The 24055-nt window shown below is 38.3% G+C and overlaps 1 protein-coding gene across 3 annotated transcripts in view; it reads right to left on the minus strand.

The window, feature by feature from the left end:
* The window catches only part of ADAM17 (ADAM metallopeptidase domain 17), a 48701-nt gene extending 26258 nt beyond the window's left edge, over positions 1–22443 (minus strand). The window contains exons 1-7 of one of the 3 annotated variants that reach the window (XM_049902841.1): positions 22129–22443; positions 14046–14178; positions 7627–7757; positions 6721–6809; positions 4766–4934; positions 3504–3637; positions 1576–1665 (exon numbers count right to left, since the gene is read on the minus strand). In XM_049902841.1, coding sequence (XP_049758798.1) covers positions 1576–1665; positions 3504–3637; positions 4766–4934; positions 6721–6809; positions 7627–7757; positions 14046–14178; positions 22129–22225 — 843 coding nt within the window. In that variant the 5' untranslated portion in view covers positions 22226–22443. The remainder of the gene's footprint in view (positions 1–1575; positions 1666–3503; positions 3638–4765; positions 4935–6720; positions 6810–7626; positions 7758–14045; positions 14179–22128) is intronic. The other 2 variants (XM_049902842.1, XM_049902843.1) reach the window with 2 other exon arrangements.
* Between the last annotated feature and the right edge of the window lie 1612 nt (positions 22444–24055).

Raw genomic sequence — 24055 nt, forward strand, 5'->3', positions numbered from 1 at the left:
GACGCCACTCACCAAAGTGGGATGCAGAACATTTTCTTAATAAATTTTGTTATGCCAGTTGTCTCATCGGTTCTTCACTGGGTCAGGCTTTGTAGCTTTGGTGGCAGGCAGTCAAGGTCAATACTGGATGAGATACTTGGAAGTTCACCACAACTGCACATCTAAACCACGTCCTTCAATCCATCTTTTATCACTGATGAAGCTGATATTTTTATCTCCTATATTAATCTGTCTTTCAACTGGTTCCAAGTTCTTAAAGGAGCTTTATTTACTGGTCTCCTAAAACTTGAATACAATGCAGCTATTTTAAAAAGTGAGACAGCTTTCTATGTACCAATACAGAATAATCTTCAGCATTTTTGTGAACTGAAAGCAGGGTGCAAAGGTGTACAACATATTGTCATTGTGCCAAATATGTACCTATACCCATATCATACATGCATAAAATACCTCAGGAAGGATACAAACCAAACTAGTGACATGGTGGCTCTAGGGAAAAGAACTGGGTTGACAATGGACAGAAGCTGAGGAGACTTACTTTTCACTGGCTTTTGTACTATGCGTATATACTGTCTACTCAAAATAACTCAAAAAGTGCAAAAGAGAATGGAAAAGGGAAAAATATTAGTTTTATGCTAGTACTATAACAGCTTAACATATATAAGTATGATGTGTGATTTCAAAAGCTAAAAAAAAAAAACTGTCTAAACACTACACCACACAGCCTATGAGGGTATGGTTAAAAGAACCTGGAAAAAAATAGTGACAATAACCTGTGTAATTTACATATCAAAATTTCTGTTTGTCCAAGGCAATACCCTTGAATAGTCTTTTTAATTAGTCCTACCAATCTGGAATAACATTTGCTGAGACATATTTAAGGTGACATTAATATAATCATTGCTGGACACACTCTATTAAGAATACAAGCACTCAGAAGCAGATGTTTGCAGAAAGAGACCTAATGATTCTATATGTATAAATGCCTTACTAACATACACAGTACTTTTGACAGAATTTTCTAAGGGTTCAACAATATGTGCTAGGCACTGCTGGAGACAGACGCTTACATTCTAATTAAAGACATAGAGCATAATCAGAGAAAAAAGAAAACAGTATAGGAAATAAAACCAAAAAAAACCAAACGCAGTGCCGTCGAGTCATTTCCGACTCATAGCGACCCTATAGGACAGAGTAGAACTGCCCCATAGAGTTTTCAAGGAGTGCCTGGTGGATTCAAACTGCCGACCCTTTGGTTAGTAGCCGTAGCATTTAACCACTACGCCACCAGGGTTTCCATAGGAAATAAAAGGGATATGAATTTAGAGAAGGGAGAGATCACAGTGGAATTAAAAAGGTTTTGTGCCTAAAACATTCCTACAAACAGAAAACTTCATAATCTATAAATAATAAAAACACTATGCGATACATCAGAAAAAAGAAATTACTGGCATTTGAGAATATTTACCTCCTGATTAAAGTTAAAGATAAGTTTTTTGATTTTGAATACATGCATCAAATATTTACATCACGTAATTTAACTCAGTAGTAAAAGTCATATCCATTGATAAATACCTGCTCTATCTGTATTCCATAGCCCTTAAAACCCGCATTGTCCCATGAAGTGTTCCGGTAGATGTCATCAACTCTGTCAATTAGCTCTATCTGTGTGTTCAAAAGAGAGAGAGAGAGTAAGGACATCTTAATCACACTTTGTAATGTAATACAAAATGTACAGGGATAAAAATTCAGTTTAGAGAAAATGTCACTGCAAAAACTTCTACCAATAACAAAAACTAACACTAACATATTAGCATTTATCGCTGACAGCTCTAACAAAGACATTATTCCTAGTCCCAAAGTTAAAGCGTTGTTACCAGAATAAAAGAGTCATGAGTTCACTCCAATTTTCAGGTAATCAGCTGCATATAGAACCCAAATACCAAGTAACAGGCTTTTTAAGAACTGCCACTCTAGCCAAGTATGAAAATAAAATTTAAAAGTCAACCAACTTAAATTTAAAAAAAGTCAACCAATTTACCCAAAAGATTCCCTTCTTAGTATGCTATCTTCACTTTATCTCTTGGCAAGTACCTAAAATGCGATCTCCAGAAATAAAGGGCAGTGACGATTACAATTACCACTACTCCTCCACCCCCAGCCCCACTGTGCAAAGTTTAGCACTAAGCAATGGGTTAAAAAAAAAAAAAGGGGGGGCCAGAAGAAATGAGGTACATTTTACCATTTTTCCTTTGTCTTCTGATTTGGGGGCCAAGTGAATGTGTGGGTGTGGGGAATGGGTAGGGAAAGTTGGGGAAGGAGGGACATTATAATAGTCAAGGATGATTCAAACTACATGGGAAAGAAAATGCTAATTACCTATTCTTTGCTCAAAAAGAATATTCTACTGTTCAGAAACTGGGTTGATGAGGTAAGTTTCTTGAACTGAGCAGCAGGTCTAAGAAACTGTTCTTTGCTTGTAAGTAATTGTAAGGCTTAAGAAATGCAATTTTTAAGACTAGACCTCTCATTATATTCATATTCTTGCTGTAATAAAAAAAGTAAATTAAAAGGAGCCCCTTAGTACAAAACCCAGAGCAAGAGAGCAGCTTTTTCGAGAAAGAATCTCTCTTGCTTGGGAAGAGGAATTACAGTGACTTCACACACAACTCCTACTACCCTCATAATCAATTCATTCACTTGACATGGAATGGAAGGGAAGGATGAGGGAGGGTAGGAATAAATAGGAGGAATGGCAAAGCCAGGCAAGGAGAAAGACCTCTTTACTGCTTTAGGCTCTTGGTTCATGAATAGCTGCATTCTCTTTTATTCTCTCCATAACAACATTTTGGTCAGTGCCAAGTTATCATGATGAATGAGGTCATACTAAAAAAAAAAGGACATGAAATATAATTCCCTTGACTTTTAAAACTGCAATATTTAATGCTTAAAAATTCAGTGTCAACATTTCTTTAATCTTTCCTTCATCTCTCTGCCCTGGAGTTAGTTATAACCTGCCTGTTTCACTTATATTCCAATAATTAGCAATTTTACAGGGCATAAACAAAATTAACCTTCCTCTCAGAAATGTAACAGGTTCACACAAATACATTTTTTTGTTTTTTACCTCTGGGGCATACATCTATACATGCGACACCAACAAGATGGCTGCCATCCCAGGAGAGACATTTTTAAAGAATCCAATTGTATAAAGAAGTGAGGCCTATGTCACGAACTCTCCCCAGCCCTGATATTAATAAAAATTCTCATGTACAAAAAATATTAGCTCGAAGGTAAAAAGGATTTTCATAAACGTGAAACTAGAACTTCCACACAGTAATATAAGAACCATAGAGGACAGCCCTCAAATGTTTTAGGAAAATAACAGTATTTGAAGCTGATCTGGTTTCATTAAGTTTCAAAACATATCAGCCTTCTCTTAAACGGATTTACCTACCTACGTGAATTTTTTTCCAGTTATTTATCCAATATCAAATACTTACTAAATAGTTTGTGGTTGTACTCTCTTCCCCTCTGCCCATGTATTTGTAAAAGCGATGATCTGCGACCACCAACAATTTACACGTGTTCTTCAGAGGATTGGGTTCAGCTCTTCTCTTCACTCGATGGACAAGCTCTAATATGAATTTGTATGCACTATTAAATCAAAATTCACCAAAACAAGGAATTTTTTATAGTAACACTTTAAATCTAATATATTTTTGAAACAAACATTATCTGAGCTCAGTATCCTTAAAAGTATCTTCAACAAAAAACAATTTGGAGAAAGTGAAAAGAAATACAAAGTTTTAAAATTATAGAATTCAAAACCAAGTGCCTAGTGCAACTTAAACAGAAATACCATAAGTGGATGGCTTTAACAAACAGTAATTTGTTTTCTCACAGTTTAAGAGCTTAGAAGTCCAAATTTTCCTCTAGAGAACCCGGCCTAAGACACCAAGGAAAAGGAAAGTTCCCTCCTTCATTTTTAAAATAAGAAAACTTTAAAAATTGCTTAACAGAGTAAAACAATCACCTATTCCTGGGCTATAAAGCCTTCACTGTCTTTTAGAAGTCATCTATGAATCAACCAAAGTAACATAAAAATATCAAAACAATCAAACATTAAAAATTATTTTGTTAACATGACATTTTTCTTGTCAAATAATCAAATTCTTTAGGGATTTCCTTATTTAAACACTAAAATACTAGTAATATTTTCTAAGTTCAGAAATACAGTACAACAGCTCTCCCAGATGTTTTTTTTTTTAAACATGACCCTAAAATATACTTTTTCCAATAATATCTGTCCCAAAATATATCTACCCCAATAACAAATACATCTATCCCACTAATATCAACAATTTCAATATCTGTCCCTAAAACATGTCTTCTATTCTAAACAGTACAGATTTCTCTCACTATCAAGTAATTTCTTATAAACACTAGATTGTTTTTTCAACAGTATTATTTTACCATTTCTAAAGATCTGCAAATAAAGAACATTTTCCCTCAGATCATTCAATTCTCCCTTTCCTCAATCTTTTAAGTCCAATCTTTACTGTTTCCAGTGCTTTCTACGGTTTTCAGCTCTCAAATTACAGACAAAAGAATTAACAAAAGAATTTCTGGAACAAAACCCTATTTTCAAGCCAAAGACTATAGTTAGTTGATAATCATGTTATTTTTATCAGTAAACAACCAACTCTACTGAAGACGGCTATAGTGCTTGTTTCTGGTTTGAAACATATTTTTTAAGTCTCACCTTTGGGTGGCTCTCTGTCCACTAGCCCCTTTGGAAGCAACTCTTCATTATCCATTTTTAAATATCCACACACTTTTGGGGACTGCAAACGTGAAACATTCTTGATATCATCAGATTTATAAACTAACATTCTTTTGTCCCGAGTATCATTAATAAATCTCCAAAGTGGCTAAAACAGAAAATATAGATGACTAAGATGGGAAAAATAGGAATTCCTAAACATTAAATTCTTATAACATCCTTTTGTTATTCTTAGATATGATTCATTTCTAGGTCAAATAACCTGACCACTCATTTTCTCAGGAAGTCATTTTAATTTTTGTCACATGGAGTTTCTAAGCTGGTAAATAAATACATGTATTAGTCACTTTTGATTATTTTATCTGTCTACGAAAAAAGCATTATTTTGCCCAAGTTATGAAATATTTTAGGAGGTCCCGAATAGAAAACGGATATCCTTTTTCACTCATTTATTCGAAAACACTCCAGTAACACCTACTGTTTGCTAGCCCTGTTCTAGGTGGAGAAAGAGCAATAAGAGTTAAAAAAAAAAAAGTGGATTCTTGCAGACCTTTCATTCTAGTTTGCTTAACAGTCAAGTATCTGTCATTTTTTGCCATTCTAGGCTTTATTCACAGCAAAGAACAAAACTACTTCAGATGACTGGAAACATACAACAAAATGCCTAAACCTTATTATTGATTTCAGACAAACCATTTTTTAAAAAAATCTGCATTTACAGTATTACAAAACCACACACTAAACCACAACTAATTTACTCCCAAAGTTTAAACCCAAGTCAAAAGGATGTTTCTGTTTTTCCAAAACAAAGTTCTCCATAAGGGGGCTGGGCTCACCATAACCTCTTTCAATAGTAAAGAAGTGACAATAACTGGCTGGGAGATAATCTAAGATAATGAATCTAGGTATATACTAGGATTTCAGAAAAGGTAGTTGGTTATCATTATTATTACTACTAACAATAAAAGCTAATTATCACCATTATTAGTAAGTTGTTAGGGAAAAAATAATCTATTGAGTAAATACAAGGCAGGAACCTTGACTGGATCCTGGATTGAAAAACCAAAAAATCCATAAAGGAGACTTTGAGGACAACCAGGGTTTCTGACAAGGAGCCCTGGTGGTGCAGTGGTTAAGCACTCAGCTGCTAACCGAGAGGTTAGCAGCAGTTCAAGCCCACCAGACCCTCTGTGGGAGAAAGATGTGGCAGTCTGCTTCTGTACACATTAGAGCCTTGGAAACCCTACGGGGCTTATGGAGCCATTCTACCCTGCCCTATAGAGTCTGAGTCAGAATCGACTCAGTGGCAATGGGTTTGGTTTACTTTATTAATGTTGTTATTCATATAAATAGTAAGCTATGGTAGAATCAGTGACGGTTTAAAACATTTAATGGTGTTCCACTAAAACTAAGATACAAACATTTTCCTGCTAACTTGGTCTTGATTTCTACTGCTAGTAGGTTCAATGGGAGAGGCCAGAGCCTGAGCTTCTCATAGTTTGCTCTTTTAACTTCTAAGACTATAAACTATCAACTTTTATTGATCTTGAATTTCTAGAGCATCTAAGAGGGAATGGGAAAAATAAGACTGTGCCTTCATCTTTCAGAATATTTATACTTAGAGTAAGATTAGAGAACAAATAAAGAAAAAATAGTCAAGAGATGAAGAAGGATTTTTCTTCCTATTAATCACCCCACACGTGACTGTCTCTCAATTATGGTACTCAGAAATACTAGTTACATTTTATGATAGCTTCTTAGACGTGTTAAAAAAAAAATACTATCTTTTTTCTTTTTTTAATTATCTATTTTCCCGGTACAGACAAAAGAAATAAGCATAATTAATTTTTCACCTTTGCCAACTTGCAAGTGACAAATAGCTTTTTAAAAATCAGAGAAATAGGATATTGGGGAAAAATTTACGTGCACATTACCTCTATATTGTATTCTGCCCCATCTGTGTTGATTCTTATCGTGACATCATCATCTCCTATGTGAGCTAGCACCCTAGAGTCAGGCTCACCTTAACAGGAAAAATAAGTAATTTTCATTATTAACAAATATTTATATTGAAATAATATGTTATGCATCAGTGTCAGAAAAACCAACCAAACCCTTCATCAGAGTGGCCTTTGCCCAAGTACTGTGAGAAACCTGCGGCCAGGAAACAAAGGCCCCATAAAGAAACTAGACAATTCTCACTTCCTAAGAGGTGGCCTCATTGCTAATAATCTGAAACCTATCTCTTTCCCTTAAGCCTCTTAAAACAATTATCTACAGTGTCTCATAAAATAAAACAAAAAGAACTGTAGATTTTCTTCTGGGATAACTTTAACTCCTTTGGGAGTAAAGAGCTAAGAAGAGACAGAATGCATGATATGGGATATACAAGGTCTGGAACTGTGCTAGTCAGGATTTCAATGTCTCTTTTGTTCCTATTGCAGACGATGTTCAAAAAGTAAGTCGCAAGTGCTTATTCGATATATTTTCTCAAATAAATACATGATAGGATCATAAATTAGATGATTTTATCTCCTAGCTTCCCTCGTAAGGGAAGCCTACAATCACTGGCTGGAGACAGAAAATTCTTATCACTTGAGAGCAAACTGACTGTAATTATTGAAACAGTCAGCTAGTATGACAACCTAGCTAACACTCATTTCCCCGCTTTGAATGTTTGTGCTCAAATAAATAGTTCAAATAGCTCAAACAACACGGTCAAAGAACAGCAGTTCTTGGACACCCCTTCCTTCTGGTCCCCAACAAAGAACACGTCATTGAGTTGGAGATGGACATCTAACGCAGAGATACAAGGGCAAATAAACAAAATCCATACTAACCCACCACATGTCCACTGAAGAAGTCCTGCCATTTTACTGTATACTCGCTTTCATTTTTACCATCCACCACCACTACTTTGAAATTCTGTGAGAAGCGTTCAGTACTTGACGTCAGGTATAACTTAAAATGCCTAAAAGAGAACATATTCGTATTTTACTACAGACACATGAAATACAACCCTAATTTCCATTTAATTAAACATTCTTAAAAAGTTAGTAGAACTGAAATAGTAAAATACTATATAAGTTATAACTACCATTTTACTAGATACTTAGAGTAATATGTCTCCTGTAAAGACAAACAGACTAAAACCATGGTAAGAATTCACTCACTCACACAGCTGGGCATACAAACACACTCATGCCCTGGCATACACTGGCTGGAGCCTGCTCCCAGTTCTGATTCTTCCTAGACATCCCCTGAGGCCGCTTTTCTTGTGAGCTCTCTGAGGCTAAATCTCTGTTCTCCAGCCCCATAGAGATCTATGACCAGACTCTCCTCCCCGTTCTTTCCCTAGCACACCTGTGATGTCATTCCTGCCTGCCTTTGCTCATTAATTTGTTCAGTTGTAAAAACTTGGCAGATCAAGAGAAATACTAGGGGGAAAAAAAGATTCAAAGAGCTTATGTACTCATCTGTCCTGGAGACCCTGAAGAATAAAGGAACACATCTGGGGAGTTCAAGTTGGGAGTTCAGCTTATCTTAAAAATGTATTAAAGACTAATTATTATTAGATACCATTTACTCAGTGCTAGTATCTCCACACAAGTAAAAACTGAGCCTTTGAGGTTGGGTTAATCAGCATACTCAAGATTACAAAGCCAATAAATAGTGAAGCTGGAACAGTAAGTCGGTTTTATTTCAAGGCCCTGGTCTATGCTGTTTCTAGCAATCAAGCTTGGTATCCTATGAGAAAATTTTTACTGCACTGTGTAAAAGTAATAAATGCTAATTTCTGTATTTAAAAGCACTCATGTTTTTTTCCTCAGTCTCGAAAGAATTTATCTTGAAAAAACTACCATAAGGAAAATAAATACAAGGTATCTAACACAGATATTAATATATACACTCCAGTTCTTTACCTGGCTTAATATTCTTTTGTTCTCTACGAGTTTCAGTCCTGACGTAAAAACTGGGAGTGCCAAGGAAGAATTTTTCAGTGACTTACAAGGTCCCCTTAATGTGCCCATGAACACCCAAGACAAAGGAAGGTATGTTATTCATCTCTGCCACATGAACAAATTTTCTCAGCTGTGGTGTTAAAAATACGAAACATTACTTCCCCATGGGTTTGCATGAGCCTTTAAACTGCCAGAAGAATCCAGACGGAGGCTGTCTCCATGGCAACAGATATTTTTAACTTTTTGAGCATAACAAGGTAATTTTAGTTTACTTGTGGTTTTTTAATGGTCCCAGGGTAAGAGAGAGAATAGAACATTATTTCATAAACCCTAGGAGTATTTTCTCCTGCCATTCTAAATGCATCTTCCCACACATTCACAGCTCTGAATTTTTTCCCCTTCAGTTATGCTGAGAACTTTGAAAAGAAAGAAAAGCATCCCTGTTACAAATGCCTTATTATTTAACTATAGAGCTCTTTATGAGTCGCCATATTACCTTTAATGTTCTTTTGGAATGGAATTCTTCATTTTCTACATTAAGAATCTACTTTATTAACAAAGATAAAGGTCAAGCAATGATAAAATTTAAGTTTTCTGAATTCCCAATCTTAGCCTTCGAGCTATAAAATCTCCAATAAGATTTGTCAGACAGAATTTATTTTAGAGGGCCATGGGGACCATGGTCTCGGGGAATATCCAGCCCAACTGGCATAACATAGTTTATAAAGAAAATGTTCTACATTCTGCTTTGGTGAGTTGTGGCTGGGGTGTTAGAAGCCTGTGAGCACACATCTAAGATACTCCACTGATCTCCTCCCTTCAGGACCAAGGGAGAATGAAGAGAACTAAAGACACAAGATTAGTCCAAAGGACTAATGGACCACAACCACCACGGCCTCCACCAGACTGAGTCCAGTACAACTAGATGGTGCCCGACTACCACCACCAACTGCTCTGCCGGGGATAACAATAGAGGTCCCGGACAGAGCTGGAGAAAAAATGTAGAACAAAATTTTAACAAAAAAAGACCAGACTTAATGACAGAGACTGGAGAAACCCTGAGAGTATGGTCCCCAGATTACTGAGGGTCACCTTTCAGTAGACAGGCCCATAAAACAAAATGAGACTAAAGGGGCACAACAGCCCAGGGGCAAGAGCTAGAAGATGAATAGGGAACCCAAGGCAGAGAACAGAGAGTGCTGACATGTAGTGGGGTTGTTAACCAATGTCATAAAAACAATATGAATACTGTTTAATGGTAAGCTAGTTTGTTCTGTAAACCTTCACCTAAAGTACAATTTTAAGAAAATTTATATTTTATTTTATCCTGCCAAAATTACACATGTAATTTACATACAGATTTCCTTTAGCATCCTCATACAGGTAGTCCCCGACTTATGACAGGGTTTCAGTCCCACGACTCTGTCCTAAATTGGTTCTGACATAAATCAAATACCTCATTTTTTTTTTTTTTTTTAGTTTCATTATTATTGTTTTTTATTATCAGTATCTTTATAAATCCAATCTTTGTCTTTGGGAGTTGGCAAGAGAATGATTAACATCAGCAAATTACATGCTGCAACGCTGCATGTAGTACATATCATGACCAATAAGATGTACAAAAAAATGAGAAACGGACAGTGGTAAGCGCAAATCGTCCTAGCTCCAGTACACTGTAAACCGGGAACTACCTGTATCTTTCTTACTTTTGGTTCAAGGATTTATAGTAACTACAGGCTGGTGCTAATCAGTCTGAATTAACATTGTTTTCATTTCAATTTTTAATGGCCCATTCAGCTGGGTATATTATTTTCATTTCTCAGTTTGGGCCCCCCTAAATCTGAGAAATTTCACTTTTAGGAGGAACATTTAACTTAAAAAAAAATTCTGACAACATTATCATTAATATATTTGTAACCTTTTCATTACCTCAGAATTTCATTTATTGATTTATAACAAAGAGGAAATTTAATTTCTAAGGTAAATTTTATTTATTTATTTTTTAAATAAAATTACTTTAACTTATACAATCAGCATTTCCATGGTTTTTTATCTACTAACAGTCCATCTAAACTCAATTTTATGATCTTGGTTTATATTATCTTGCCTTCAGCTACTCTTCAAAGATGATGCTCTTATCATAGCAGCATTATCTCCTATGTGGGCTAGAACCCCAGGCAGGCTCACGTTAAAACAGAAAAATAATTTTCTACCAGTTTCAGTTCTGACATAAAAACTGGGAGTGCCACCCTGAGCTACACCAATTTCTTATGGTCTGACAAACCAAAACTGAGGAAGTAAACCTTTTGCAGAACTTTCTCATTTACAATCATCACCACCTAATATGTGGCTTCAGGCAGTCAAGTTCAGCCCCAGTACAAACTGATCATTTAGAGTATTCCTTTTTTTCCTCCCTTTTAAGCTCTAATAGCACAACGTAACAGCAAGGAAAAAGCACGGGCTTTGGACTATGACAAACATGACTCAAACCCTGTCTCTACCACTTATTAACTATTTGACCTTGGCCTTAACTTCTGAGCCTAAGTATTCTCATCTACAAATGGAAATAATACCACCTACTAACTGAATGGTTTTGAAGATTAAATAATATAACCTATTTTAAAGTACCTGGTACAAAGTTCTCAAACATTGTTAGAAACGTTTCCCATTAAACATTAAAACAGAAACTGTAAAATAAATTACAAACTTCCCTGTTTCCTTAGGCTGAAAGACGTTAATAATGATTAACATTTTCTTAATGGATCAATATCATCTATATAACACAAAACCAAAGTACGTAAGGCTATGGAAGTATTTGCCCTATAGCAAGGATTCTATAGGTCATTTGAAATCTAATTTTAAAGGAAACCCAAAACCAAAAAAACCAAAAGCATTTCCATCGAGTCTATTCTGACTCATAGCAACCCTACAGGACAGAGCAGAACTACCTCATAGGTTTCCAAGGAGCGCCTGGTGGATGTGAACTGCCAACCTTTTGGTTAGCAGCTCTTAACCACTAAGTTTCGAGTTTATGTCATCACTAAGTCTCGAGTTTATGTCATCACACACATACCCCTTCCCTTGCTTCTATTCATTTCTTGATACTATATCCACTCCACCAACCTTTCCACCAGTGTAGCAGAAAAAACACAAGTTCTGGAGTCAGCCCTGTGTTCAAATCCTACATCTGCCATTTACTAGTTGACTGACCTTGGGCAAGTTAACCTAGCCTCTGTGAGCCTCATTTTTTTTTTTTTTTAACTTTCAGAAAGGGAATAACAAAACCTTCTATGAAGAGTGTGTTGAGAATCAGAGATAATACATGCAAAGTGCCTAGTGAAATAAATTATACAAAATATGCACCTTGTAAACTATAGATGCTGCTATTATTATTACCACTGCTCAAATTTGCTATAGGTTGGGAGCTAGACAACTAATATTCTAATCATTTTGACATAAAATCTAGCAGAAAGAAGTTACTCAAAAATAATATGATAATGGCAATAACCAATAAAAATAAAAATAGTCAAAAATACTTGCAAAAATATCATTAATACATGTGATTGTGGATTAACTTCTTTAATATACTAAGCATTACTACAATTCAATAACCAAAGAGATAAACCCAACAGAAAAACTGTCAAAGGATATGTGAAAAGGCAGTTTCACAGAAAAATAAAACAAATGACTTATAAACATATGGAAAGATACTCAATCTCATGCAAAATGAAAATCAAAGCAACCATGAGATGCCATTCTCTCTCAGAGAAGCAAAAGCTGAAGCTAATAAAACCTAGCACTATAAAGGGTAACAGGAAACAGGTAAACTCACATACTGGTATTTGAAGAAAAATGATTTAATCTCTTTGGGAGGAGATGTGGCAATATCTATAAGCATTTATAATACACATATCCTTGAACCAGTAATTCTCCTTCTAGCATGCATCCTATCAGGAAGGTACATTTACAAAGATATTCACTGGTGCATTGTTGTAGCTGCCCTCTTCCCCCCACCAAAAAATCACTTTCGTTAGACAATATCCATCTGTAGGGTGGTAGTCAAATAAACTATAACAATCCTAGGCAATGAAATATTTATGCAGCTGTTAAAAATGAAGCAAGTCTATGTTATCTATCACTTATATACACATATAGATCTATACACACACACACAAAATACACATTAAAATCTCAAAGATTGGAACCATTCTGGAAACCAACTCTACAAACAGGGATTGGCCTGGACTATAAGGCAGACAACGATGCTGGTGAGGAGTGAACTTCCTGGCTAAGTAGACATGGAGACTACGAGGGCGATGCCTGTCTGGTGGTGAAATGAGAAGGAAGGAGAGGACAGGAGTTGGATGAATGGACACGGGGAATCCAGGGTGGAGAAATGTGCTGTCTCATTAAGTGGGAGCAGCTGGGAGTGCACGGTGGGGTGTGTATAGCTTTTTGTATGAGAGACTGACTTGATTTGTAAACTTTCACCTAAAGCACAATAAGTAAGTTAAAAAAAAAAATCTCCGGAAGTTTACACAAGATACTTTGGGCTTGGGGAGTACAAATGACTAAAGGAGAAGAAAAAAACATTTTATCAAACCCTTCAATGGTTGGTTTGTTTTTTAAATCAGGTGTATTTAATACTTTTATTAAAAGAGAAAAAAAGTTTTAAAGTCTATCCTATGAGTGAACAATAATTCAGCCCAATTATATTCTCCTAGTGTTTGTTTTTTGATATTAGATAGTTACCTAAAGACTTAAAAAAAAAAAAAAAAGGCCTGCAATTATCTAATAGATGTACATCTATAAAATATGAGAGATATTAAAACGACTGCCCATGTAGAGCAGGTCAATCAGCTCATGTTATCAGGTAAGAAGAACTCAATGTGGAAAGAACACTGAATTCTAGACCCAGCTTACCACTAGTGGAATACTGAACAAACCTTTTCTGTCTAAGGCTCACTATGTAAACATAATACTTATTACACAGTCGATGGCTCCAAAATAGCACAAAAAATTTTAAGTATTCTAACCATTCAATTAATTAAAATTCTTTGTTAGAATTTCACAGGCATATTTATAGCATCATTAATATCTTTCTAACACTCTTCTTTTTTAATACTTATTAGTATAAATTTTAGAACAGGTAATACATCATGCAAAATCATATATGACAGATATAACTGTATCGCTTACAAATCTTTACTTCGAAGACGTCAGTAGACGGCCTTACTTTTCTGCTTTTGCCAAACCAAGTCCCCATGGCCCTGACATTATTCTATAATTCAAGTTACCTTTTCAAAGCTGAAAAAGTTAGTAGTGTTTCTAAATGCGTTGAGGTCTGCAGATCCCTTTTTCTTACTGAGTGCTGCTGGATACTGGACAAAGAGAGAATATCGTAGTCTGAGAGCAAATAATCAAGCTTTTCTGAAATAAAGGTAAAAAGGTTATTAGGACCTTAACCTATTCATCAGTCGTTACATCACTAAAATGGGAGAGCCAGACGACAAACCCCTCCTGACGTAATGGGACAGCCGGACGACAAAGCCCTCCTGACGTAATGCACTAGGAAGTGTCCAACACAACCTACAAAGTATTCCTACTATTAAAAACAAAAAATTGAACCTGAATCTAATCCAGATCTAACTTCTAGTTTTAGGACATGAAGGGATTAGACTTTAAGTTAAACAACCACCTAAAGAAGCAATCAGACGTACCAAGAATGTTAGCATTTCTGCAGAACAAATGACCCAATTTCTTCAAGAAATAAATGGCACAGGGGGAAAAAGGAGGGGTGAGGACGTCAAGAGACTTAAGAAATACAGAAAGCAAATGCAATGTGTGAGCCTCTTTGGGTCCTAAGTCAAACAAATTAACTATGAAAAAATATTTGAGACAGTTGGGGAAATCTGAAAATGGACTGCATGTCAAATACTAATAATTTTAATTTCTCAAGGAGTATCATATTATGCAATGAGATAACTTCTAAAAAAAGACATTTCTACATTGCAGGTTTAGAATTTCTAAGATCAAGGTGGCCAACTCGACCTGTCCATTGTCACCCTGAGCTACATCAATTCCTTATGGTCTGAGCAAACCAAAATTGAGAACGTAAATCTTTTACAGAAAAATTACATATTCTACATTGAAGAGCAAAAAGCAGTACTATCCCTATTATTGCCGCCCTCGATAGACACAACAGAATAGCAATACACACGACACTGAAGAGAAGTCAGAAGACCAAACTAATCCCTAGAAAAAAAATCGACATGAATTATTTTATCAGACTGACTTGGTGCTGAGGAAAAGCAAAGATGCACTTGCCCCCAAAGACAGAACAAGCACAAGTAAGTTTTTATTTGGTATAGAGCAAGAGTAAATACATCAAGGTATATGCTACACATATAAACCACTTTTCATCAACAGTAACTCTGCCGCTTCCTCCGATATCAGAAGAATTTTTGGAAGACAATTTCGGTGGCTTGAGTTTCTTTAAAAACTGTCTAAAAATATTTGAGCTGATGTTTTCCTTCTCGCTCAACAATATCATTGCAGAAGCAATGGTATGGAAGATCATTCCACTGGACTTAGAATATCCTCAAAATACCGCAGTGCGAGCCTAAAATACAAGTTTATTGTTACTGACGTTAAATATACTCACAAAACCATTCTGAATAGAAACCACCCAATATTTCTCTTCTTTGCTGTCCTCTAAAACCTTAATTGGTTCATTCATCAAATCATTTATTCACTGCTACGTATCAGACGCTGGTCTAAACATTTAAGATAACCAAACCAAAAAACCCACTGCCCATCAAATCGATTCCAACTCATAGCGATCCTACACGACAGAGTAGAACTCCCCCATAGTTTCCAAGGGGCGCCTGGCGGATTTGAACTGCCGACCTTTAAGATACAGCATTAAATCAAACAAAGCTGTTGCCTAACGAACACATGTTTTAGTGTGGGAGAGATAGGCAAAGCACAATATATATAAAAATGAGGACACTAAAGCACGATACGGAAGACAGGGAATAAGGAGAGGCTTTTTTTTTTTTTTTTTTTTTAGTTTACACAGAGTGGTCAAAGAAGGAAAAGTGCTTCACTGACACATAATATTTGAGCAAACCTGAGAAAAGCCAGGGGGTAGACACACTGCTATGTGATGAAAGTAAATTTAAAGTTCATTCACAGTTCTAACTCAAAAACAGCCCACTGCCATCGAGTTGATTCTAACTCACAGTGACCCTACAGGACAGAGCAGAACTGCCCCATGGGGTTTTCAAGGCTGTAAATCTTTACCGAAGCAGACTATCACATCTTTCTCCCAAAGAGCAGCTGGTGGGTTCAAACTGCCAACCTTTTGGTTAGCAGCTGAGCACTTTAACTGCTGCACCACCAGGGCTCCTTAAATAAAAAAAGTGGCAGCAAATTCCACATTTGCTGGGTACCACCCATTTTCTGTTAACAAGATTTCCTTTTATGTTTAATCTGCAGGAAGTCTGTTTCAGAAGGCATGGCTTTCACACCAATGGATGGTTGTTTTTGATTTGTCCTTGCTAATTATAATGCTTAGACACACCAATGGAAAATCTTCAAGCTTACCATTTATTCAATAATTTTTAAGTGCTAGCTGTTTTATATATATTAGCTCTGCATACCTCCCTGGGACGTTATTACCATCTTACAGATGAAGAAATAGACTCAAAGAGAACAAGTAATTTGTCGATGTAAAACTGAAGTGGAATTTGAACTCGGGCCTATCTGACTGCAAAACCCAAGCTTTATTCATGTCATGCTTTTCAAACTCCTTAAAAACAGCTTAGCTCTTCTTATGTCTACTTTTTGACACGTCAACTAAATACAACTTCCCCTTCTTCTGAATTCTAAAGCCCTTCACTTCTATCTTTCTTCCAGCACTTGCTGGTTAGGATATAGTGATCTTATCTTAAATAGATTTGTCTTATCTCAAAGAGATTATAAAATGGCCACAGGGAGCTATATTTTATGCATCATTGTATCCTCACCTCACAGTACCTGGCATACAGTCTTGTACGTATCAGCCCCCAAATACTCAAGCTGCACAAATTTTCAATGCTGAGATGCCACTTCCCTGATACAGGTTGGTATAGCTCTTCAACTTCCCTGATGCAGGTTGGTACATGAACTCGGTTTCATTCAAGATCATTATCACTCCCACTGACTGAGAAACTTAACCTCAATATTATAGTTTCACTGGCAATGTTGTACGCCAATATTTCATACAGGCAGCCCCTGGGTTAAGTCTGTCTTTAAGTCAAATTTGCAGGTAAGTCAAAACAGGTACATATGGCTCTTATTTAGTGTCAGTGGGTCAAGTGTTGGTCTTAGTATATAGTATGTATTTTACCTTCCTATGACGGCACTACTCTTCCTCAATGGTTTCATGTCTTCTTCCCTCCCCCCACCCCTCCTCTCACACACATTCACCCTTGTATTTTCACTTTTCCACCAGACCCCACTTATTTGTTTATTCAACAAATAGTTATTGAAAACCTCCTACCTTCCAGGCACTAGGAATATAATGAAGAGAAATACATTTCCAGTCTGTTGACACTGGGGGAAAGACCATTAAAAAGAAATGTACATAGTGTCTCAAGTTCTAAGAGAGAGGAAGTTGCAGGTGTTATAGAAGGACACAGCACTGACCCTTGCCTGGTGAGCAAAGGGTGCTCTCCCAGGGAAGAAGTATTGAAGTTAAGACCAAAAGGATGAGGAGACAACCTAGAGAAGGGGACAGAAAGAGAAGTTTCTGAGTAGAGGCATAACCTAAGTGGAAGTCCAGAAGAAACACAGAACTTAACAATCAAAAAATGAAGGCAATTCAACGAGGCTGGAGTCAGAATGGCAAAGAATGTCACTATGAGTCAGAATCGACTTGATGGCAGTGGTTTTTTTGGGGGGGGTTTTATGAGGTTGGAGAGGCAGGCAGAGGTCAAGTCATGAAGGTCCATGAAACTAAATTAAGGATTTTGGACGTTGAATAAGGGCAACAGCTATCGTTTCAGAAATTTCATTCTGGCTGCAGCATGGAGAATGGGCTAGAGGGGAAGAAGACTGGAGTCTGGGAAAACGGCTGGAGTAAAACCTGTGAGAGCTGGAAATAGACAGGACTGCCTTGTTTTTCCATGTTTTGAAAGAATTCCGCCTTTGATAGAGTGCAGTTTTACCACTTTTCTATCGCTCATGTTAGTGAAAAATACGAGTTTTCCATCTTTGAGATACTTCCACATACACAGATTCTGGCTTCCACAGGTTTTACAGTAATAAACTATTGAGCAATCCGGGTTGAGATCACTAAAAGGTCCCAAGGTTTCTGGCTTGGGCAGGGCTTCAAATTAGCGCCATAAGGTTCAAACACCTGCTGAGAATTTATATTTCCACCCCAGACATACTGAATCAAAATCTACATTTTAACAAACCCCCAGGTGATTCTTATATATAACAAATTTTGAAAAACACTGCTTTACTGGAGGGGCCCTGGTGCAGCAGTGGTTAAGAGCTTGGCTGCTAACCAAAAGGTCGGCAGTTCAAATCCATCAGCTGCTTCTGGGAAATCCTATGGGGCAATTCTACTCTGTCCCACAGGATGGCTATGAGTCCAAAATGACTCAAAGGCAATGGGTTTGGTTTTGGTTTTTTGCTCTAATAGTGGAAACCCTGGTGGCGTGGCGGTTAAGAGCTACGGCTGCTAACCAAAAGTTCAGCAGTTCGAATCCACCAGGTGCTCCGTAAAGACCCTAAGGGCAGTTCTACTCTGTTTAGGGTTGCTATGAGTCAGAACTGACCAGATGGGCAGCAGTTTAGTGGTTCTCAGAATTGGTCCATAACCAGCAGTACTAGCATCACCTAAGACCTTGTTAGAAATGAAAATTCTAGCTCCAGGCACAAATTAGAACAAAGCGGCTACTCTTAATTCAAAAAGTTAGAGTACTACATTATTTATGTACACCAGAACAAACTGGTTCAAAGCCCTGGCCTTGGGTACCTGGGTGGATAGTAATATCTCTCACTGAGCTTAAAAAAAAAAAAAAAAAAAAAAGCTGTTGTGGGCAGCTGGATATAAATGTCTAGAGCTTCAGAGAACAAGTCTAGGCTAGATATATATATTTAGTAGCCAACAGAACACAGTCAAATGGTAAGTGAAAAGAGTGCAGTGAATGAGACATGTCAGAGCCTACAACTCATTTTGGAGGGGGTGGATAGAAATACCCACGACTCATGTTGGAGGGGGTGTACAGAAATACCCATCTTCTTAGTTGATTTCAGCACTAAGAGATATATGAAAAAGCACTGTTTCACTTCCCTCTTTCAGTGAAGCCTCTTTCTGCCCCTCCTTCCCTACCAATCTTTCTTAGGCTTCCTTCAAATTATACTTCCAGCTGCATACGCTTACCATTTATTACAAACACAAAATGGTGAAGGATCCAAAAATCTATCACACTTGGCTTTGGTGGACACCTATACTTAATGTTCTGAAAAGCCCAGTGTAGGCCAAAAGGATTTCTCTAATTTCCCCATCATGGCACGCTGCTTAACTCTTCTCTTCATTCTATTCTAGAAATACAACTTATCTGACTAGACAAAGCAGAATTGCATCAAATCTCCCTTGGAGTGGTGACAGTGGTTAAGCATTTAGGTTTCAGAGGAATGCAGCCTGTAAGCAAAATGAACATCAAAAGAGGAAGCCAAACATCAAAATATTGAGCAAAATGGTGCTGTCAATGATGAGAAATGAGAACTGAATATGGAGAATTTCCCAGCCAATTACCTCAAAGTAAATTTCAAAATACATGTTTCAGATACAAACTTTCATTCCTCATCTGTGACCTATATTTTTTTTTCCTTCCACCCACTACATTCTGTTTTATTAAAAGTAACACAAAGGGAAGACAACTTTGAAATCAAAGTGAGACTTAGACATCTCAGCTGTAACTTCAAGGAGATATCATCATGACTAAGCTCATCTGATTCATAACTTTCCTAAGTTATGCAATTCGTAACAGTTCAATTGAAATCATTTTGGATGACTAAAGGAGTACTCCAAAAGCCGTGGTTCTATTATATATATATTTTGCCCTTCAAAAAAAGTTGTTAAATGATTAATCAACGTTTAGTATTGCTGTTATGGTAATATTTATAAAACAAGTAGGCTAATAAAAAATAAACTTTAACCATGAAACTATTTACTGGTCTTAACTCAGTCTAAGTAATAGCAGGGTTAAGTTAAGGAACAAATTACATCCTGAACTGTCAAACACACACAAAAGTCATTCTTCAAAAGAAAAAAATACCCACAAGGCGTATGTTCATCACTAGTCATATGTACTTTACAACTCAGTACACCTTTCTGAGATATATTTTCCTGTTTATTAAAAAACTAGACAGGATTTCTAAGATTCATTTCAACTCTAACACTTTCCAGATAGCCCCATCCGGAGTGTCCTTATTCCCCCTCTTCATGTACCTAACCTTAAAGTCTGGGCTCAGGTATAACCTCCTTCAGGAAGCTTTCACTAATCTTGCCAGGCTAGGTTCAGTGTCCCTTTTCTTGACGTTGCCATAATACCCCTAACACTCTCCTCCATGTTATTTAAGAATCATCTGTTTAGGTCTCCAGAGATGTCTTTAATCCACTACGCTTTTTGAAGAATACTGTCTTATCTTTGTATCTCCCATGCTATCCATAACCCTTGGCATATACTATGTGTTCTTCAAACATATGATGAATAAACGAGTAGGTCTATTTGTTTTTCTGGCACACTGCACATAAAAAAGCCAACATGATAAAAAAAAAAAAAAAAAAAACTATGATCTGCGAGTGTTGCTGACCACTGATCTAGAAAGGAATGTTTTTCTCTATACTGTATGCTTCCCTAGGAGGTCATGCCACTTTTCCACATGAAAGACCGAATGACAACGTAAGTGAAACAGCTGTGTCAGGGTGCTAACAAGATAATTTTTGTATCTCCAAAGACATGTTCATTCTTTCAACATCTGTTTTTAAAATGAAGTGGACCCTTACCCTCTCTCTCCATCCTGACCACCTTTACTTCAAAATTCTCCTTCCATTTGTATCGACTTAACCACAGCATGTCCTAATGGGCTCCTTGGCCTTTCATTAAACTAGTCACTTGTAATCCATTTCAATTTAAGACAACCACAAGGCAGGTGTTCAGGTGAGAACACTCAACACCTTTAATATTCCTATCAACCAGTTACAATTTCTGACCATTAAATAAGAAAAAACATTGCCAGAAAACCCACATGGTGTTTCAATCTGCGTCAATTAACTTTAGACAGCACATATGGGTTACACGGTGCCAGCAGAAAGGCTAGAAGGAAAGGAGGAGGGAGGGGAGAGCAGGGAAGGGCCCGGGAAAGAGCAGAGTTCATATATAATATGGAAAAAATACTTTATTACTAATTAAACTGTGTGTCCACGGCAACGTCTGAAAGGTAAAGGACCCTAAGAGACACCATTAAGCAAACTATCTTCCACCTAACTTCACATCCCTAAATGCACGTCCATCCTTAAAATTCAATCGCTGTAGAAAATCTAATAGGAGCTCTCTAGTTTCTAGGTTCCAAGCTGATCATACTGGTCATCCCTGATAATTTCTTTGTTTAAATTTGCAAGGAAGACTTTCACAGTGACAGTATCAAGAGTTGGCTTGGGTTTTTATGTGAGAGACTGACTTGATATGTAAAATTTCACTTAAAGCACAATAAAAATTATTAAAAAAAAAAGTTGGCTTGGCAGGTTTTAGTACCACCACTCCGCCATCACCTCCAATAAGATACAACATAAGCAAGAGTGTGCTTATGATGTCTGCGAAACGCACCTCCATGACAAGTTCTCCTGTCACCGCTTTCCAACCAGATCACTGCACTAAGTACCACCTACCGACGGCACTGGGTTTTTCTGGGTTATCCTCATTCCCCAGAGTCAGCCTTTAGCAGAACACACAACACACAAATTTGTTCCACAGTAAGGCAAGGGATCTTGACCACATCTCCTTCTCCAAACAGGACCCTCTTTCCCAAAAACATTCCCCTTCCCCAAACCCTGGAGGTAGACGCCTTCCATGCCCTCAGTCATTACCGGGGGCCACGCCAGCACCCCTTTCTCATTCAGAGAGACAAATCCAACTCCTGTACTCTTTCCCTAAACTCAGGGCCACACCCCCCCCCGTACAGAAAAGTCAGGGACGCGCCACCATCGTCCAATACCCCGCCTCCAAACACCTCATAGATCCTGCTCCCCAGCTCTTCCCCTCAAAGCAGCGCGCGCCTGCCGCCGGGCGCCGACCTAAACCAACTTTCCCGGGTCTTTACCGAGTCGCTGTTGGGAGCCATAACCCGGGTCGTCCGGAGGTCGCGGCGCCAGCACGAAAGAAACCAAGCTGGTCAGGAAGAGGAGACACTGCCTCATGTTCCAGGCCGGGCCACCGGCTCCACCTCTGTGGGCAGCCTTCGCCTGGCGGGTCTCGGGACACTGCTCACATGAGGTGGGAAGGAGGGGATCTGCCCAGCCCAGCCCCTCGAACCTCTTTTTCCTCCCGCGCCACCTATCGAGAAGGCGCTAGAAGCAGGTTCGAGGCCCCCGGAAGTACAGGGAGTGATCCGAGCGCCTAGCTCAGCCCACTTCCTCCCGCCACCGCCCCCCCCCGCACCGCCCACTGCCGGAAGCCAGGCACAGCGCGGGATGCCGGGAGTCCCTCTGCTGGATCCCGCTTCCGCCCCGCCCCGCCCCGCGCCGCCGGGCTTCCGGGCTCTGAGCCCCAGCCGCCATCTTGCCGCTCCCTCCGCCCTTCCCCTCCCTATGGGGATCCGCGGGCGCCTGAGAGGGCAGGGTCCCGCGACGTCCTGACTCGACCCAGCCCGGCCTCGCCTTCTGCCCCGAAGTGACCGCGGAGAGGAAAGGAGGGAGCTAACGAGCAGGCCCTCACAGGCGCGTTCGGCCGCTTCTTCCTTCTTGGTGTCCACGTGTGGTTAGGATTCCTGTTAACCTTTTTATTACATGAGCTGTAAGACCCGCTCTCGGGCTCAGCCTCCAGCTTCCCCAGGGCAAACGGAGAAGCGCCTGGCGCAGGTGCCGCACCTCTGTCTGCTGGGTATGTTCGGAGTGGAAGGGTGGGGGTAATGCAGCCAGCAGGCAGCTGCCCTAGAGACGAAGGGTGGGCTCGAGTGAGGCGCCCGACGAGGCCCCCAAAATAGACTGCTCCTGGCCACTCCAGAGCCGGCCCCAGAAGCCTGCCTTGACACACCAACATGGGGGAGATAAGCCCTCACAGACGCAAATACTTAACTTGGCTTGAGTAGCAGAGGCATTTTAGTCCTCCATCTAGGGATACCAAGAGCCCACCATAGGTCCATTTTAAGGACGGAGACTTTGTGGAGGAAAAGTAAAGACGAGCTTCTTCAATGCACGTTTTCTGATTGACTCAGATGTAGGTAGGGGAATGCAACCATTTCAAGAAACTAGAATCCTTAGACCTAACCTATCGTCAGGGTAAAAAAACGGGAGCTTAAATCTTCCAGCCAACTTTGGCACTTCCTTTCTCTCCTTAGCCCATTTAGCTTGGACTGGAAATTTTTTTTTTCTTTGTTTTGCAAGCCGTTGCGTAATTTCAGCTCTGCGTAGTTTAGTGAGTGTTTATGATACTGAATAAAACATTCTTAAAGTGTTGTTATTCTAATAATGCAGATTGTTACTTTATACAGTTTGGATGTAGCTCATTTTCCTCTTAAATTGAGAGTGAATGGCACAGCCTTTTTTTTTTTTTCCAATTACAAAATGGCAGATTGTTAGGTTAGGAATAATATATTAGCCCTAGTCAGATTTCCAGGCTAGTTCCTAATAAAAGACTCAAATTGTGGTTTAAATGTATGTTCATTGTGCTGTCCCTCAGTAAATACTAAGCATTTAAAACATCAGTTGTTATCTATAATTACTGGCTTTGTGCATTTTGGCCTTAAGTCAGCTGAACCTGTTCTGCTCATCTGAGGTATAAAATACCTTCATTAAACATGTACTGTATTGGTGGGACATCAAATCAAAAAGTAAATAGAATTGCACCTCTGCAAATTGTATACAATAAAAATGTGATTTAATTTCTTCCCTGAGCATCCAGGCACCATACTGTCTGGTTTATAACTTTTGTAGGTTGTAGCTTATGTTATTTTGGTGTCTCTCACAGCTCTTATACAGTGAGTTGCTCATAGAAAGCGCTTAACAAGTGTGGGTAATGAATGCCATTAA

This window comes from Elephas maximus, chromosome 12 (genome assembly GCF_024166365.1).
Source record: "Elephas maximus indicus isolate mEleMax1 chromosome 12, mEleMax1 primary haplotype, whole genome shotgun sequence".
Taxonomy (NCBI): domain Eukaryota; kingdom Metazoa; phylum Chordata; class Mammalia; order Proboscidea; family Elephantidae; genus Elephas; species Elephas maximus.